The sequence below is a fragment of the Phocoena sinus genome, chromosome 9 (assembly GCF_008692025.1).
Source record: "Phocoena sinus isolate mPhoSin1 chromosome 9, mPhoSin1.pri, whole genome shotgun sequence".
NCBI lineage: Eukaryota > Metazoa > Chordata > Mammalia > Artiodactyla > Phocoenidae > Phocoena > Phocoena sinus.
Window position 1 is genome coordinate 79805481 of NC_045771.1, and position 17858 is coordinate 79823338.

The 17858-nt window shown below is 33.5% G+C and overlaps 1 protein-coding gene across 2 annotated transcripts in view; it reads left to right on the forward strand.

Annotated features, from left to right (window-relative positions):
- SEMA3A (semaphorin 3A) overlaps positions 1–17858 on the forward strand; it is a 228951-nt gene that overhangs the window by 45699 nt on the left and 165394 nt on the right. For both annotated transcript variants that reach the window (XM_032642551.1, XM_032642552.1), the window contains one exon: positions 14799–14956. In XM_032642551.1, coding sequence (XP_032498442.1) covers positions 14799–14956 — 158 coding nt within the window. The remainder of the gene's footprint in view (positions 1–14798; positions 14957–17858) is intronic.

A 17858-nucleotide genomic window follows, 5' to 3' on the forward strand; every position in this document is an offset into this window, starting at 1 on the left:
GGCAGGAAGTACCACCCAAATGTGAGTTTTAGGCCTGACCGGACCCCTGCCTGCCTTTGAGAGCGGGCACTGTCCTCTTAGCTTGGGGGCCTGGCTATCAGCTCATGCTGCCCACGAGGCTCACTTCCCCACCTGGCTGGCAGGGATGATGCTCATCCTTCAGAAAGGCCTGCCTGGCAGGAGGATCCTGAATGCAGTGATCAATTAGCTGTGTCTGCCGTGGGTGCAGGAGGGAGGAATGGCTACATATGTGCCCAGAATTTGTCATCACTCATCTAAATGCCTGGTCAAGGCCCCACCTGAGATTCTGCTCACACAGAAAAGCATCACAAGACAGAGATGTCAGCTAATGGCTACACGCCGGCCTGTGGCTACAGCCCTGTGGATGGCCGTGAGGACCCAGCTGGCCTGAATACACGAGAGCAGCTACCCTCACCCACTGAGCCACCCCCAGGAAGGCGCCCCACCCCCCCCACCACGACATATGGACGCCTTTCTTGCCCTAAGGCCGATTATATATATCAGAGAATTGACATATATATGTGCCTGATATATATTACAATACGTACAGTGTTTTTACAAAATGTACCATTTTGCAAAAAAATGAGTTGGCTGAAATGTACAGGTATAGATATATTTTAAAACCAAGAAGCAAAAACAAAAAAATGGTCTCTTGAAACAAAGTGACTTTGTTTTATTTTTCAATTCTAGACGTATGATTTAAATTCTGGGAAATCATCCAAATTTTTTATTCAGACAATGGCTATTAATCAGTTTTGGCTGAATTCGATATTAAATATTTGTTAAGTATGTGTTTCACTAATTTTATGGCCTTTCTCAGTGTTCTATTTAAATAGATCCTTTTTTTAAAATTTGGAAATGTATATTTTTTTACAAGTTAAAATTATACTAAGGAATCTACTGAAAACATGGGGTATTGTTATTACAATACTGTTACCCTCCAGTAATTAACGGAATTGAAGACAACACTAGTGCACAAAGAAAGGAACTGGTCTGTACTCAGTTTTCACAATACTTAGCCTAGGTAGATAATGTCTATGGTTTCAAGAAAATTCCCACCAAACTTTTTCCCAAATATTTTAACATCCCATTATTTATTCATGTTATATTTTTAATAATCAGTTTCTGCCATTAATATGATAGCATCTCCCTGAATATTCCTTGAAAAAGAATGCTTTTGTATTAAAAGGAAAAAAGAGACTCAGTGTCATACAAGGTAGGTAAACATTGGGTTTAATAGTTTCCTTAAGCAAATTTCCTTACCTCCAAAAGTCTTCAATGTCTTAATTTGAAGTATAATATAATGATATATGTAGTATTCTCTCAAACTCGTTTTCTCATGGAATCCTTTATTCCATGAAGCATCAGAAGAAACTTGTTTTATAGAAATATACCTGTATAGCATCATTCATTCATTCATTCATCTACATGTATGTTTGCTTTCATTAGGCAAAGAGACAGGATCAACAGTTCTTAATATATAGATAATGTCAGGTAAACGTCACAGAAAATATTTTCTAACTTTTGTCTGGGATACTTAAGATTTTATACCCACATGCTTTTCCTGTTTAGTTTTCTGTTTACTAATCATAAGAAATATAGTAGAAGGTAGAAAGAAAATAAAAGACTTTATGATTAAAATTAAATTTCACTACAGTATTATTTTGAACCTCAACTAGAGTATTTAAAGAGGAAGTTCATGATAGAATTAATTAATTAACAAAAAATACATTTAAGAGAAGATGGGCCACAAAAACAGTATAAGGCCAAGTGTAAGAATCCATTTAAGCAGAGATTAAAACATGCGCGTTTTTATTTTTATGGTCTTTCTTTTGGGAAGAAAATAGGCATTTTTTTAATCCCCATTTTGTCCTCACATGAGTATAAGGTAAGAGTTCTAAGGTCAATGATAATTCTGCTGTAATGTATATTAAATCAATGTGTGTACTTTTTCTGAATGTTACAAGTCAACTGCTGATAGTTCAAACGCTCTCTCTTTCTTTGATGTCTGCAAGGATGATAACCAACTGTACGGGATGTGGATGATGTGCCTTTCCTGATAGATCCTCTTTTGACTTAAAGTCTGTTGATTGCTCCTTTTGCAATAAGAGCATTTTCAACTACCTGAATCAAGACTTTCATAATATCACTTACTGGTTCTTGACAGCTAATGAAGTGTCAAAGCAGGGCTGATAAACTCCAGAGCCTATCAAGAGGGCTGAGTGTAGCATTTTTTAGATTCTGATTTACTAAATGAGGTGGAAGTCATTATGTTCATCAAACAAACTCAACTATGAACTTTTAAACTAATTTCTTGATTTTTTTAAGGAGAAGTAATTTCTTCTTATTGAGTACTTAGAAATGGTAAAGCAACAGTTATATTGGGAAAAATTAGAAAATCTTTCTCAATTTTGTAATTATACTAGTTTCTACCACTTTTTGAGTTTTATCAGTAGTGGCATTTAACTTAATAAGAAACAAACGCCTGTTTTAAATAACACCCGTACAACATTAATATAAAATTAAAATAAATTTTTAAAATCTTGGAAATCTCGTTAAAAATGCATTGCTGCTTAGGGACACAGCCAAATACATAACGTCAACTTTTTTTTTTTTTTTTTTTTTTTTTTTTATTTATTTTTTGCGGTACTCAGGCCTCTCACTGCTGTGGCCTCTCCCGCCGCGGAGCACAGGCTCAGGACACGCAGGCCCAGCGGCCATGGCCCACGGGCCCAACCGCTCCGCGGCATGCGGGATCCTCCCGGACCGGGGCACGAACCCGCGTCCCCTGCATCGGCAGGCGGACTCCCAACCACTGCGCCACCAGGGAAGTCCCAACGTCAACTTTTAAAGCAAGTTTTGTGAGGTGGAAGTTCATAAGTTGCTGTTTTTATAACAATTGATTAATTTGAATAGAAAGTTAAAGTATGTGTCTGAAAAAATAAACATGTTCCAATTTTAAGTATATAAAATTACTTTCTATTATTTAATCCAAAGTTTAGTGATAACAATATTGTTATAAAGACATGATCTACAAAGATAATCTATTAACTATTTACATGCAAAATAAACAAGTATCAGGAAAATGAAAGTATTAAGATATCAGTGACCTTAGATAATGTTAAAGGACTCTAGTTCCTCACGTTGAACTACTCCGAGGGTTTTATTAGGACTGAATAGCACTAACACACACTCTCTCCCTGCAGGTCTAAAGGCAAATTTTACCCCTATTATTCTCTGCATTCAGACTAATGGGAGTGTCTAATTTTGAGTGTGTATTGTGGCCAGCAGGGATTAAAGGGAGGTCATGTTTTGCTCTAAACAAGGTTTATTACTTATCATTCTAACATTGTTATTAGTGCTTTGTTTTGGTTTTTCTTTTGCTGTTTTTTTGTTTTGTTTTTTTTTTTGCCTACTCTTGAAAAAGAAGTAAATCTGTTTCTGAATTAGGTGTTTGTCTTGTGGGGATAAACGTCTCTGTGTCTTGTACTGGTCTAGAGAATCTTCAGTGTCTGCTGTCCTGTCCAGTCCAGAGATGTGCTTGATTTAATGGGCCCTGGGAGAGCAAGGATTTTCCACAGAACAAGCTGGATTTTTAGCTTCATCCTAGGGAATCACTTAGTTGTCCTTTGGGCTCTTAAACCAAACCTGGCTCACATTATATTTAATTTCAATCCCAGAACAGTTCTAAACACGACCCAATCTTGGAATACATTTACAGTAGAATGTTTTTGGAAAAGAGAATAGAATAATTTAAACTTGTCTCATTTTCTGTGTAAGGTAAAATTCTTAAATTATTTTGTTTCTATACAAAATTAATTTTAGAAGTAGTATTATCAGATAACTTTACAAAAAAATTATTTTGGCAGAGAAGAATATAGGAAAAACTTAATTTTTCCCAAATTATCTACATAATAATCCTATTTACCCCCTTTTCATTTGTGTATGTAGAAAAATTATAAAATGAATTGTTATGAACTAATTTCATTAGGGCATCTGACTTCCATTGCTTAATTAGTTCTGAAATGTGCTCACTTCAAAATTAAATACATTATTAGGGGAAAAATACTTGCGGAGTTCCATCATAAATAGGATATTATTGTCACTAAGATTAGAATGTCCCCAGAACACATTGTGTGGTTTCATCTAGAGACTCTTTGAGTTCATTGGTTTTCAACACCATCCTCTCTCATCTCCCTCCTACCCCTCTGCAGGGGAATCTGATTCAAACAAAATCCTTTTATAAGTAAGCCTGAAGCCTTCATGATCAAAATGTATTCATTCTAGTTATAGAGGTGGGACATGCCAAGTGAATGCCCTCCCTCCCCACATCCCCCAGAAATGACAATTAAAAAAACATCTCAGGTGAACAACTTCTATTTTTCAACTGACAAACTTAAATTGCATTTGTTTGTGGCACTCAGATACTATACAGTTTAGAGAATGAAGAGACTAGGAGTAGTAAGGGCAGCAGGATAAATGTGTTATCTAACCCATATGCACTATTATACATGATAAACATATCCATTTTATCCACCTAATTGGAAATCCATCTATTCATTCATTCAGTAAACATACAGTAAACACCTTTGTCAGCCAGATCTGGGGTTTAGGTAATTCGTATCCCCAGCCACACACAGCTGCCTCTTGGATTTGGTTACTTGATTTATCCTTGGGAATATTCACATCATCTCCTGGACTTCTTTGTGACCTTCTCTCTTCCTCACAGCTCTAAGAATTAAATAGATTCTTGTCTCAGTTACAAAGGGACACCCACAAACACTGAATTACATATGTTCTCTAGTAAGTTCATGCTTGGACATACCAGTTTTTGTCAGTGATTAAGGAAAACTTTTTTTGCTCCCATAAATGTGTTTTGGGATGGAAATAATGGAAAAATACTGATGAAATACTCAGTTTATTTCTTCAATAAAAGATCATTTGCTCAGCATTAAGGCAATTCAAATAAATCATTCTTAAGCAGTTAAAAAAAATTCTTATAGTGAGCATATGCAACACATAATGGGTGACTAAGTGGTTTATAACTATTTAATTCTCCATATGTGTATATTTTATACAGTTTTGTTACTGGAGAAATGAAATATTGAATTTGTAAGTATCAGAATAAGTTTGCTTTCTTTTAGTCATGTGGAGAAATGCTAGTTATTTGAAGAACACACTGAAACATATGCTGTGGTTTCAGCATTCCATGTAAATGGAATGACCAAGACTGCCTGAAAAATCAAACTTTCAATTATATTAATCAGATAAGCGTCCTTTTTTTTACTTTGCTAATGATACAATTCTTACCACTCATAGGCAGTTAATGCACAGTTGCTGGTGAACTCATTGATGATGGAAACCTGCCTGTAAAGGAGCCTTACAAATAAAACAAAAGACAGAATCTAGAAACAAATTTTAATCCTAGATCATTAGCCCATCACTTAAAGCACCAAATTAAACTGATTTGAATTGTAAAAGAAATATCTACATTTCAATTCTAAATTTTTACTGACTAATCATCTTGCACAGAAATGAGTGATCAGTTATAATATATGTTTGTATTAATAATTTTTGTCCACATTGAAACATTTAGTTGATTTATATAATAATGACATTTAAACTTTCATTGTTATTCTTCCAAGAAGTAAAAATTAACATTATGCATTAGTTATTTTGTAAATTGTTTCCAACTTTTTTTTTGATTATATGCCTGTGCCCTAAACTTATTGCCATCAGCTATCAGGCAGCAAAAATAAGGAGAAAAAATTAAAGTCACAATTTTTCAGAGATTTATTTAGAAAGAGGATTGAACTGAGAGCTAGGAGACCTGAATTTAAACCTGGCCTCTGCAACTGTTAATGGTAGAGTCACTCATGCTCTTTTGCAAATGGAGGCAATCAGACTACAATCTAAAGTAGATCTCAAATTCAATAATTAATTATCTAGTTAGTCATTTCCTCTACAGATAATTAGACCCATATGCCACTGTGGTAACTTTATATCTAAAAGAACTAAACACATAGTCTAATGCCCATGCAGATAAATGGCATGCAATTAATGCATTCGTGTGTGTAATGGTCAAAGTGTGTGAGGCATCAGTAGGAGTAGGAGTGATACCTACTAATTCTCAAGGCTTTCATAGGAGAGATGGCTTCTAACTGTACCTTGAAGCATGAGAACATGGAAAATAAACTAGAAGCAAGAGGCGGGAGGCTAGATTTAGAGAAGAGTAAAGTGGCCATTTCTGATAGAATTGTGGGAACTTATAGGCATAGAACAAGGTAGCAAAGGAAGATTAGGGACTGTGACTTTTATTAGGGAGACTGAGCGAAGGTGATGGTGGGTGTAGGTGCTTTTTTTTAAAAATAAAAACATTACATTTTTGAAATTGGCTCTGGTCAATTTTTATAATAATGCCTTGAACAATATGTTAAGATTGAGAGGAATTGAAGATAGGGGACCAGTTAAACTATTGCTATAAACTATAGCAATAAACTATTGCTATTGCAATAATTTCTGTGTTTAATGTTACTAAACAAAACTCTGAAAAACTTTATTCATATGATTATTATATATAAAATGTCTATAGTAGTGCTTAGCACATAGAATTTTTTAAAATAGCCATTTTATAGCCACATTATAAATAATTTAGGGTTTAGATGGCATAATTTTATTGGTTATTTGAATGTAATATATAATTAGAAAATCTAGTCTATAATCTGACATATAATACATATCACAACATTTACTTATTCCTAGATGTTATTATATTTACTTTTTCTGAGTTTTTGCTGCCTTTTTTTTAAAAAGGTGTTTCAAATACTATTTTTTGAGACACTTGCTTCTATGTGCCAAGACTAGGTATATACCAGGAAAAGGTTCTAGGATTAGGAATACAAATATAGGTAAAAGCAGCATATTTTAACTCTAGAAAGGGAGCCAAAAAGATAAAGCGGTGATTAACCTACATTATTACATGGTACTGTTTCACAAAGGAAGGCATGATATACTGTCCCTTAGAAGGCTGGAGAATTCACAGGAGAGGCGTAACCTAGATTCTGAAATCTGAGTAGGTTCACACGGTAAGTGAACACGGAAACCATTGGGAGATAGACCACATTCTAAGCTGTGGTAACTCTAGATAGCAGACCATTGAGGTAACTGGAAACAATTCTACCCATGCATGTGTGTGTGTGTGTGTGTGTAAATATATATATTTATAAATCGTTATATATAGGTACATACACACGCACAATCTACTGGTGAACGAGCCCAAAAACGTGTGGAACATACAAAGGGCTCAAATGATATGTTGGAAATTTCTAGGCAGGTTTTAAAGAGGCAAGTGATGTAATATCTGTGCTTTCAAGTTTGATCCATTCCTTGTTTGAATGACTATATTACTAAGAAGTTGTTATTGCTGTAGTTTCTTGAATTGATGGGTGGTCTGTATCCTTAAACCTTGCAAGTTTCACAATGTCTGATATTGCCTCTCTTTCTTGCTGAGTATAAACTTTTTGAGCCACGTATGTTTTCAGTTGGGTATTTGCACAAATTCCTTTTTTGTTTTCTGGCAAATAATCTTGCTTTCAATAAGGATGAAGCCCACCTGATAACTTTCCTTCAATAGGTGACTGAGTTTTTATTAATGGATTCCAAATATATTCTTTATTTAGGAAGTTCCATAACTGATCCTCTGTAAGATTAGATTTTCCTGGAAGATGGTGACATTTCAGTCTGCAGATATGTTTATTTTTAGGTTTTATTTCCTATCTTTTATTCTTATCTTCCCAATCAATTTCATCTCTTTCAATGAAAATTTGATTTTGTTATTACTTAGTTTGGAACTTTGGCAACAAGACTGAATCCTCTCTCTTCTTTGTCAGTTCCTCTTTCCTATGCTTTTCAGTTGCATTTTGGTCAACTTTTTATCTCCTGACAGTGAGTGAGCGAGCTGGAGGAGTTCACTCTCTCACTGTTGGAGTATACAATTGTTGTTTTGACTTGAAAACAAGCTTCACATTTTTAAATATATTTTCTTCTAGGAAAATATATTCTTTCATATTTTGGCGCTTGGTGTGTGTCTTGTGAAACTCCATCAAAGACACAGTGGAGTATGATGTTCACACCTTCTACTCCTGCTTTCACTGTAGTTTACCTACAGTGATTTCCTTTAGTAGAAGGATAATGCACACACAATAAATATTGAGCATGTGTGTGTTATTAGAACAGTACTTGGCATATAAGTGTTATGATGTTGCTGCTGCTTTTGTACTTTAGCTGTACTTCTGCTTTTTATGGACATTTTCCAGTAATTTTATAGCCATATAAACTCCTACAGCTTGTTTATGTAATAAAGTATTTATGGATGGAAGGTTTGTGATTCGTTACATTTTAGTTACTAATTACATCATACCTGGGATATTTGTTTTGTAGAAAGATTATTCTGGAGGCAGTGCATAACATGGCTTGTTGGTATAAACCTAGAAAGGAAGTTCTGTTAGAAGATAATTAGAATAATCAAGGGAAGAAATTATAAGGAATTGAACTATGACAGTGGCAGTGAGGATATAAGCAAAAGCAAGTTACAGGAGAAATTATAGTGTTGAACAAAACTGAAGTGATGGAATGGGTCTCTGGATGATGAAGAGGCTCTGGTTTGTACAATTCTTTGGATGAGTGATACTTGCAACCAATTTAAAAATGTGCAGAAAGGTGATGATGTAAATGGAAAAAAGAAAAGGGAGTGAGTTCTGATCAATTCCTGCAGACTCTGAGATATTTGTGCAATATGTAAATAGAGGTTACTAGTAAGCCTTTGTTTGGCTTTTGGGGGGAAAATCTGTCTTTGAAGACATACATATGAGACATGTCAAAATAATGCTGGTGACGAAAGCCATAGTTGTGGATAAGATTATACACAGAGTTATTATTGTATAAAAAGACCAAGTACAGAGCAAATAAAATAATATAAATATTTAAGAAACTCTTAACTAAGGTGAATTATGTGATAGTGAGAGGTAACCAAACTTCTCAACAATCAGTTCTTAGTGTTCTCCAAAGTATATTCTTATATTTCTCACTTTTTCTTTTCAATGATCATTTCTTAGTATTCTCAAAAATTCTGCCTTCTTAGAGGTAGTGCAGAGGAGGACAGAGCCTGGCCTCTGGTGTCAGGAATTAGAATCTTGACCTAGGATATTCCCAATATCTATCTGAGTCAATTTCTTCATGAGAAAATATGGAAATGAAAATTTCCACCTCAAACTGTTGTTGTGGGCCTTACATAAATATACTAATAAATCATTCAGCAGTTTTTTTGGCACATAATAGGCACTGAAAACTTATTTCCTTTGTATTTTCTCTTCTGTCTACTGGTTTTTATTCATGTCCTCTTACACTTCCGTGTAATAAGGTTAAAAAACTAGTCCTCGATGAACAAAATAAAGTCAGAAAAATAAGGTGAATTTTCCCACAATATAACTTTATTAATCTCTAAAAATTATATTTTATTTGTGTTTTTTTGGTCCTTTCTAAACTTTTTGCTGATTAAGTATGAAATGATAATGATAGTAAATAGCACTTGTTTTGTTGTTTTGTTTTTATAGTGCAGCCTTTCCTTTCAGCCCTTATTTTGTTTTTGGAAATTTAAATAATAATCTAGGGAGCGATGAAATACAGAATCTCAAAATTTTGGGACCTTGATGAACTTTCCAATATTTACAAATATCTAGATGTGATCATCATTTAGTCAAAATATTTTGGCATCATATAGACCCAAACTTTGACTACTTTAAATAGCATCTTTGTTCTATGAAAAGGACAAAGTTCAAGTCATGGAAAAAGGACATAAGCCTAAAGCCATCAATGAATACAGGCAGTTCATTAGAGTCCAGCAACTGGTGGGGTCCTACTACCTTTCATGCTATAAAACTTAGAGAAGGGAGGGTATTGAAGAGAGGGAGAAAGGAAGGAGGAGAGAAATAGAAATGTCATGGAAGTCAGAAATATAGAGAACAGGATGGCTATTGTTTGGATTTGAGGTTAAGTGTACAGCAGTTCTCTATCCAACTATAAAAAAGTCTAGTTCTGGGCAGTCTTGCATTCTAGAAAGCAGTATTCACTTTATTACCTTTTTGAAATCTGATTCGATCATTGTAATTTAATCATCTGTATAAATCTGTGCTTATCCTAAAGATAAGATACCACAGGAACTATACAACTTTCTTATGTAGAGCTGAATCTACATATGTGATTTTGATGTAAATTTTGTCACCTTTTTTTTTTCGTATATTAAATATACAAGAAGAGCATTAACTTATAAAATAATTTTTCAGTACCTTAAATAACGTACTGATAGTGACTGCTAACAATGTCTTTTCCTTTTTCTTTATTCAAATAGAGCTACGTTAGAGATCCTGATGAATTCCGGGGGAAAAGGCAAATCTGAAAATTTATAAATAAATAATTATAATGAAAATGACAATTGACTCATAAGAAGAGAATCACAGTTCTTCTCCCATGATTATTTGATAGGATATTCTGATTAAAGAACAGATCGATTAAAATTTCTTTTCTCCTTTTGCTGCATGATATTAGATTTAAAAAATCTGTCAAATGGACTTTGTGTCTTGAATGTCATAAGATTCATAAGATTTTTTAGTATTACATCACAAGAGAATGCAATCTATTTATAATTGAAAACAATGCTGCTTGAAATTATATGAATTGATTTTCCCTTCCAGAACATCTATACACTTATGCTTACTGTCTGCATTGTCTTATAGCCTGTCATAATAATGTGATAATAGGTAGCATTTATTGAATACAGACTATTTGCTTGGCCTTGTGACCACTTTATCTTTCATTTTGTCATTAAGCAAATTATAGAAACACTAAATCATTTGGTGAATCTGGAATAAACAAAATGTTTGCTTAATTATCTTTCAAATTTAAGAATACATAGTTCATTAAGAGTGCTTGTCTGAAATGGCACTTTTGATTACAGTCCTACATTTACTTTTCTCTATGGTTGACACAGCATGTAGAAGTTGAAGTAATGTCTCAACAAGGGAAAAACTGAATTGCACCCAAAAAGAATTAGTACCTTTGTATGCTTTAGTCTACTAGGATGCACCAAAGTCGAGCTGATTCTATAGAAATTTAGGTTTTTCTGAAGTAACATTTGTTGTTGTTTGACTAAATGTGAACATAGGCAAGATGTAAGAAAGTAGTGGAGTATTAAACATCTCATATTACTGAATATTAATTTTAGTTCCAATACCAATTTGTGTAATGGTAAGATTTACATAACAGAAGCTGAAAAGAAACACCTAAAATTCTTTGACTCTAAAGGAGTAAAGTCCAAGTTGAAGTTATTTAATATCAGTTGCAGCTGAACATGTCTACATATAAGGAAAATAAAATCATACATTTAAGTTAAAAATCATAAAGGAAAACAGAATATTTAAAAATGTGAAATCTAGACTTTGAGAAAAAATCTCTGATTTTAACCTAGGTTTTTTCACCCTGAAAAGTGGTGAGATAATCTAAACAACCCAGAATTTTCCCTGGCTCACTGCCAAGAAGGTCTCAAAAAGACTCCTCTCTCAGTTACAAAGCAGTGTGTAAAGTCCCTGATACAGAGGAACATCTAAAGAAATTGCAGCGAAAGGAATGATGAGGCAGAGTTAAGTACATTTGAAACGAATGTAGAATAGCTGCTAACCTGTACTCCAGGAAAAATTGCCTTTTTGTTTAATGAAATGATCCAGCAGTAACATTTTTTAAAATGTAGTTTGTTTCTAGAGTGATTTCACACGTAGATGACTAAAGACTTTCTCTAAGTTGTCGGTACCTAGGAACCAATAATTTTCCCTGAACTCAACCTGTAACATATTTTTCAATTGTATGAATATTTTCATTGTTTAAAATTGTGATATAGAAAGTCATTATTTTTGCTATTTAAAGTTCAGCGTACATAAGTTGGCAAACAAAAAAGAATACTGTTCTTAATATGACCATTACATTTAATATTAATGTAAATCAAGGAGCATAGTGCTCTTCTTATTTATCCCTTCCCCATACAAAATTACTGATGTTAACAAGTTAGCACACTTGGTAAGAAAGTAGAAAAGTACTTTTTTCATTCAGCTCCATCTAGACCCTAATTTCCTACTTGTAGTCGAGAAGATCAAACATATTAATATTTAACCTCTACTTACACAAACAGGTAATCTTTAACTGAGTGTTTACTATGCAAACTATTGCAGTAATTTTTTATGAATTATCTAATTTCACCTTCATAATAACTCTTGGGAGATTTATTATTAACCCCATCTTCCAGAACTCGAGGCCCAGGTAGTGTAAGGAACTCATGCTAGTTTACACACCTTGTACGTACTGAGGTGGTGCTTGTGTTTTCACCTATAACTGTGACTCCATGTTCTATGGCTGTAGTAGTTGTCTTCCTATAACAACTTCCACGTTATGCTTAGACCTCTCTTACATGGTTTCTATGCATTTCAAATTAAAATCAATCCTTGTGTCTCTTAAATGACCCTCCCAATGATTAATATCTCTATGTAATTTTCTTTGTTTAGACTCAGCTGGCTTTAAAAATTTTTTTAGTTTGCCTAGCTACCTATAGTCTAGTCTCTCTGGTATTAGGGTAGAATTATAGTGTTTAGAATTGGAAAAAAGAGTGAAGGTTATCTAGTCTATTTGATAAACAGATCTCTTTATACAACCTTTCAGTCAATGCATGAATATATCCAGTGATACAGCCCCTGTCTCTGGTAATAGCCCTTTCCATCCTCACACAGCTCAGGGTGCCTGAAATATCAGTCTTACATTGACTGTCTGTAGCATTGATCCTTTACAATCATTTCGTGAGAGGAATGGCATTTACATTCAGATATCATGTGGTGGATTCTCTGTTCTTTCTCTCTGGAGACTCACAGCTCTCATTTATTTCTGATGATGACTTGCATGAATGAAGCTCCCTTGATCTATTTCTTCCTTCCCTCCTTCCTTCTATTCTTCCTTCCTTCCTTTTTTTTTTTTTTGTCAGAGGTAGAGAATAAGATAAGAGAAGCCCAGTATTGTACTGTTTCTCATGAAGAAATTAGAAAAGCATCTTTTAACAATGTATTAACAATTAATTCTTCTAGTTTTGTGTGTAAGATGTATAGGTAGGTAGGTAGGTAGGTACATAGATAGACAGGCAAGCATTCAATTTAATATTCATGACCTGGTAATATGGAAAAGAAACCATGTGAGTTGTGGATGATGAGCTATTAACTATATATCTCCTTACGTGAGGGAATGTTAATTCCGGTAGATAAGTCATTTATAGGAATGATTGTAATAATTGACAGTGTGATGCAGATTATGAGTAATTCAAGCAAAATATTACAAATGAATTAATTCTATGAGAATTCTTAGGGATTGCATTTGAACTAGCTTGGAAGAGTGATACTATTTTCTCTAGGTGGCATATAGTTGTAGGTGTCAGGAACAATGGCAGGAAAGGCTAATAAGTGGATGACCACAGAGCATGTTTTCCTGGAGGGTTGTGGACATGAGAAAGAGTACTGAGGTGCGGTCTAAATGCAGATGGTGTTGATCTGACCTTTAAGGCTAAGTTAAGGAGTTTGAACTTTATTCTCTATTAAAATAATATTTTTGATAAGATGGAAAAGGCAATAAGAGAAATAAAGCAGGCAACTTATCAAATGACTCATGTCCTGGGATAGGGCTGGGACATTGAAGCGGAAGGGTCTTCATTTCGGCTTCCTCTCCTTGGAAGGCACATTCTACATTTTATGGAGGCTGATGAAAAGGTTCTGTGTGTGCACGGTAAAAATCTGAATCATTGATTCAGGACACATTTCTGGAGACTCCTCAACATTTCTATCCCATGAGAGATGGGTTGTGGTAGTGTGTATATATATATATATATATATATATATATATATATATATATAAACCTAATTTCAATTGAAGCAGATAAAGAAAACCTCTTCGGTGATGATCAACACTTACCTCTCTAGTGAAAAGGTGGACTTACTATTATTTCTATCTGAAGATGTTTTTGTCACTTAAGGTGTAGTTCTAAAAAAGTTCAGTATTTGCCTGTTCACAACAAAAGCAAATTGGAAATCAATATCAAACTGAAAAATTGGGGTCATGTAGTAAAATTTATTTAATTCAGTGTTTTCGTAAAAGCCTAAAGTTGATCTATTATATATGTCAGTTACAAAGTGTTACGAAGGATTTAGACGGTGAAGTTAATGATTTAATGGTCAAAAAGACATAAATAAAAAGAGGCCTCAAACAACCTAGGAGGTTGAACAGTGTTTTCCCCACACTACCTCTGCTCTGTTGGTCCCTATGCTTATCCTTCTAGCAATGACTTGGAGCAAATGAAACCACTTAAACAAGTCTTAGTAAAGTTAAAGACATTTTGTATACAAAGTGACCATTCTGATCTATTACTACATACAGAGATTGCACCAGCCCAATTGTTTGGACAAGGTATTTCCTTTCTTGTGTAGGAGTGTGTGGTCTTGAATATGAAATCAGCAAACTAATGGGAGTATAACTCCCACTTCAATGAAATGTAAAGAAGTCCTGTATATTTTTTAGTACCACAAAGAATAACCACTGATTGGTAACTACAGCAGGCAGTAGCCACATTACCATGTACCGATAGTCTGTGCTCATATAGGACCTCACATTAACACCCAATGTCTTGCTTTGTTACCTTGCAGAAATGTTGGAATCCAACAATGTGATCACTTTCGATGGCTTGGCCAACAGCTCCAGTTATCATACCTTCCTTTTGGATGAGGAACGGAGTAGGCTGTATGTTGGAGCAAAGGATCACATGTTTTCATTCAACCTGGTTAATATCAAGGATTTTCAAAAGGTATCTTTATTCTAATATATGTACTATAATTCTTTTGAAACAATTCAAGTTATATAGAATTTTCTAGCTATTTAACAGTGTGACAACTGAAAAAAATTGTTTAATATTTTATCTTTTCAGACACAAATAAAAATAATGCACTGATCTGACTATCACAAATCAGTGGATGTAGTAAACCATCAAAATTATCAGGGAGGAAACTGTAGTATTTTCAGTGATCATTATAAGAAATACTAACTTTAGCTTATTCTTCCACAGTTCTATCATTTTTCCTGCATAAAATTAAATACCTAAAGCATTATAGAAATATATCATAATTGATTTCATGTACTAGGTATATATATTTATATATAATTTACATATCTCTCTATATTGCCAGCACATGCAGAGTTCATCACTCATCATACACATGCCTCATCTGAACGTTGCCTGCGTTTGGAAAGTTTATTAGAATACAGGCACTCTCGTTCATTTACATATTGTCTATATCTGCTTTCATTCTACAATGGCAGAGCTGAGTAGTTGTGATAGAAATCATCTGAATCACAAAGCCTAAAATATGTACTATCTGGCCTTTTAAACAAAAAAGTTGGCCAAACCCAAAGATCAGTTTTCAGTGTCAGGTTTTTGCAAATATGGACATTTAGACACTAGCTTTCTATCAGTATTTTTAATATACTTTATTGTGTTTCTGAATTATTTAATTAATAAGCTATACAGTTTGGAAAATAAACATGGATTGACAGATTAGTGGAAATTGTGCTACTGAGTCTATATGCTGTATTCTAAGTGAAACAGTTTTTTTTCAGTCGGTATTTCCTGTCAGTTCTCTGAGGAACAAGGATCTTTATGCAACAGCTTTCCCAAGAGTGGTAATATAACATGCTTTTTAGGGTGCATACACTTTAGTGTGTGTGTATATATATATATATATATATATATATATATATGTATGTATTAGTTTTGCTGCTTCTTAACACTTGGTTTTAAAGTCGTGTGCCTCAACTTCTTATAAACTGTAACATATTGGACAGTTATTTTTTAAAAGTAACAGAATTGTAAAAAGCTTTTTTTCTGGTTGGAGAATGTTGTTTTGGGATAAAGTGAAGATTTAATTTCAGGGCTGATTCATACCTCTAATAGAGTATACCGCTAAACCTAAGACTTTTACTTTTCTTCTGTTACCCAAACATTAAAATTCTGACTATATATTAAGAGATTTGATTCGTAACATATAGTCAAATAAAATGGCAATGCCCTTAATGATATATTCTGGAATTAAGATATAACATTTAAAAATCACCTTGGATATTTCTTTTTTTGATTTTTCAATATATTAGATTTTGAAGCTTCCTCAGATTAACAGTATCCCTAAGGTTATCTACTATCTAAGAAAACTGATTATCCATTGTTTTTTCTGAAATGATAAAAATATTTATCTTAGCAGCTTTTGTAAACGTCAAAAAATAAGCAAGTTTTTGTTGTTTTAGTGAAAGACAACCATCCTTTATAAAATGAATGAAAAATCTAAGATGATTAGGAAGACTACATATTTTAATAACAGGAGGTTATATCAGTTCAAATTTTCAGTGTTTATAGAAATTTCATCATTTTATGAAATCCATATATATGAATATATGTATATACTTATTATATCTATGTATCTATTGTATATATCTATGTATCTATAAATAGAAAATATTTGAGCACATCTCACCTCAGAATATATGTTTAATGTATTCAATATTTTTTCTGAATAAATATTCTTAATTTGGTTTATATATTCAGTTGGCTCTAAAATTGAAAAGAACTAAATTGTCATATAAACAACCTACTATTTTATAGGTAAGAAAAATCCTAGAGACATTTGTGTGCCCAGGATGCATCACTTGTAATAAACATATACTGAAATAATGGGTTAAATAAAAGTTAAGTGACTTGCCCAGTGTCATAGGGTTCTTCTTATAGGCTCTTGATTCAGATCATTATTCTAATAATAGAAGACATATTTCTAATTTTAAAGCATTCGATTCAATACATTATTTAATTTTAATTATATCACACTCTTTATAAGGGTAAATATAGTTTACTTAAGGATTATATGTTTGTCTATATTGTCTATTAATGCTCTTTTTAACCTATATGTAATATTATTCAACAACTTTTTCCTAAGCATCTACTACTGTGATAAACTCTATAGGGGGCACTAGGGTATGTCATCAGTAATTCTTGAGGAATGTACAAGATAATACTAAAGATGTATGAGCATAAAGGTAAATACTAGGCCAATCCCTGTTAAGAGACAAAAACACAGTCTCAGGCTTGGAAGGACCATGAAAAGCTTCTTGGCCTTGGTAAAGGTCTCAATCTCCTTAAGGCATAAATGCTTATTCGATAATGAGTAAGAAGAGCTACCATGGGTAGATGTATAGAAGCCTAAAGAAGGGAAAGTCTAAAATAGATCATGAAGCACTCTGAATATGAGGGTAAGAAATTTAGTCACTGTTAACTGAGAAATTTTTGAGCAAGAAGAAAAAATACCAACAGGTTAACAAATCTAACCAAAAGATAGGAATTATTCTTCATGGAAATAGATGCTATTGGAAGGACAATTTATATATTTGTTCCGTTGACTTATAGTTATTCTCATTAAATTGCTTTCCAAAAGAGCACTTTCTACACCAGAATTTATTTTACTCATGCCAGATCTTTAAGCTAATATTTTTTTACCCTGATCTGTAACAAGTTGGGAGTACACACCCCTCTAAATATGAGAGAATTTAGCATGAATGTTAGCAAAATTACTTTTTATTAATATTTGTCATAAGAGAGAAATCACAAAATGAGGCCCATGTTGTGTCAATGCTGATAATCAAGAGCTAGGAGACTACGAGAAAACAAC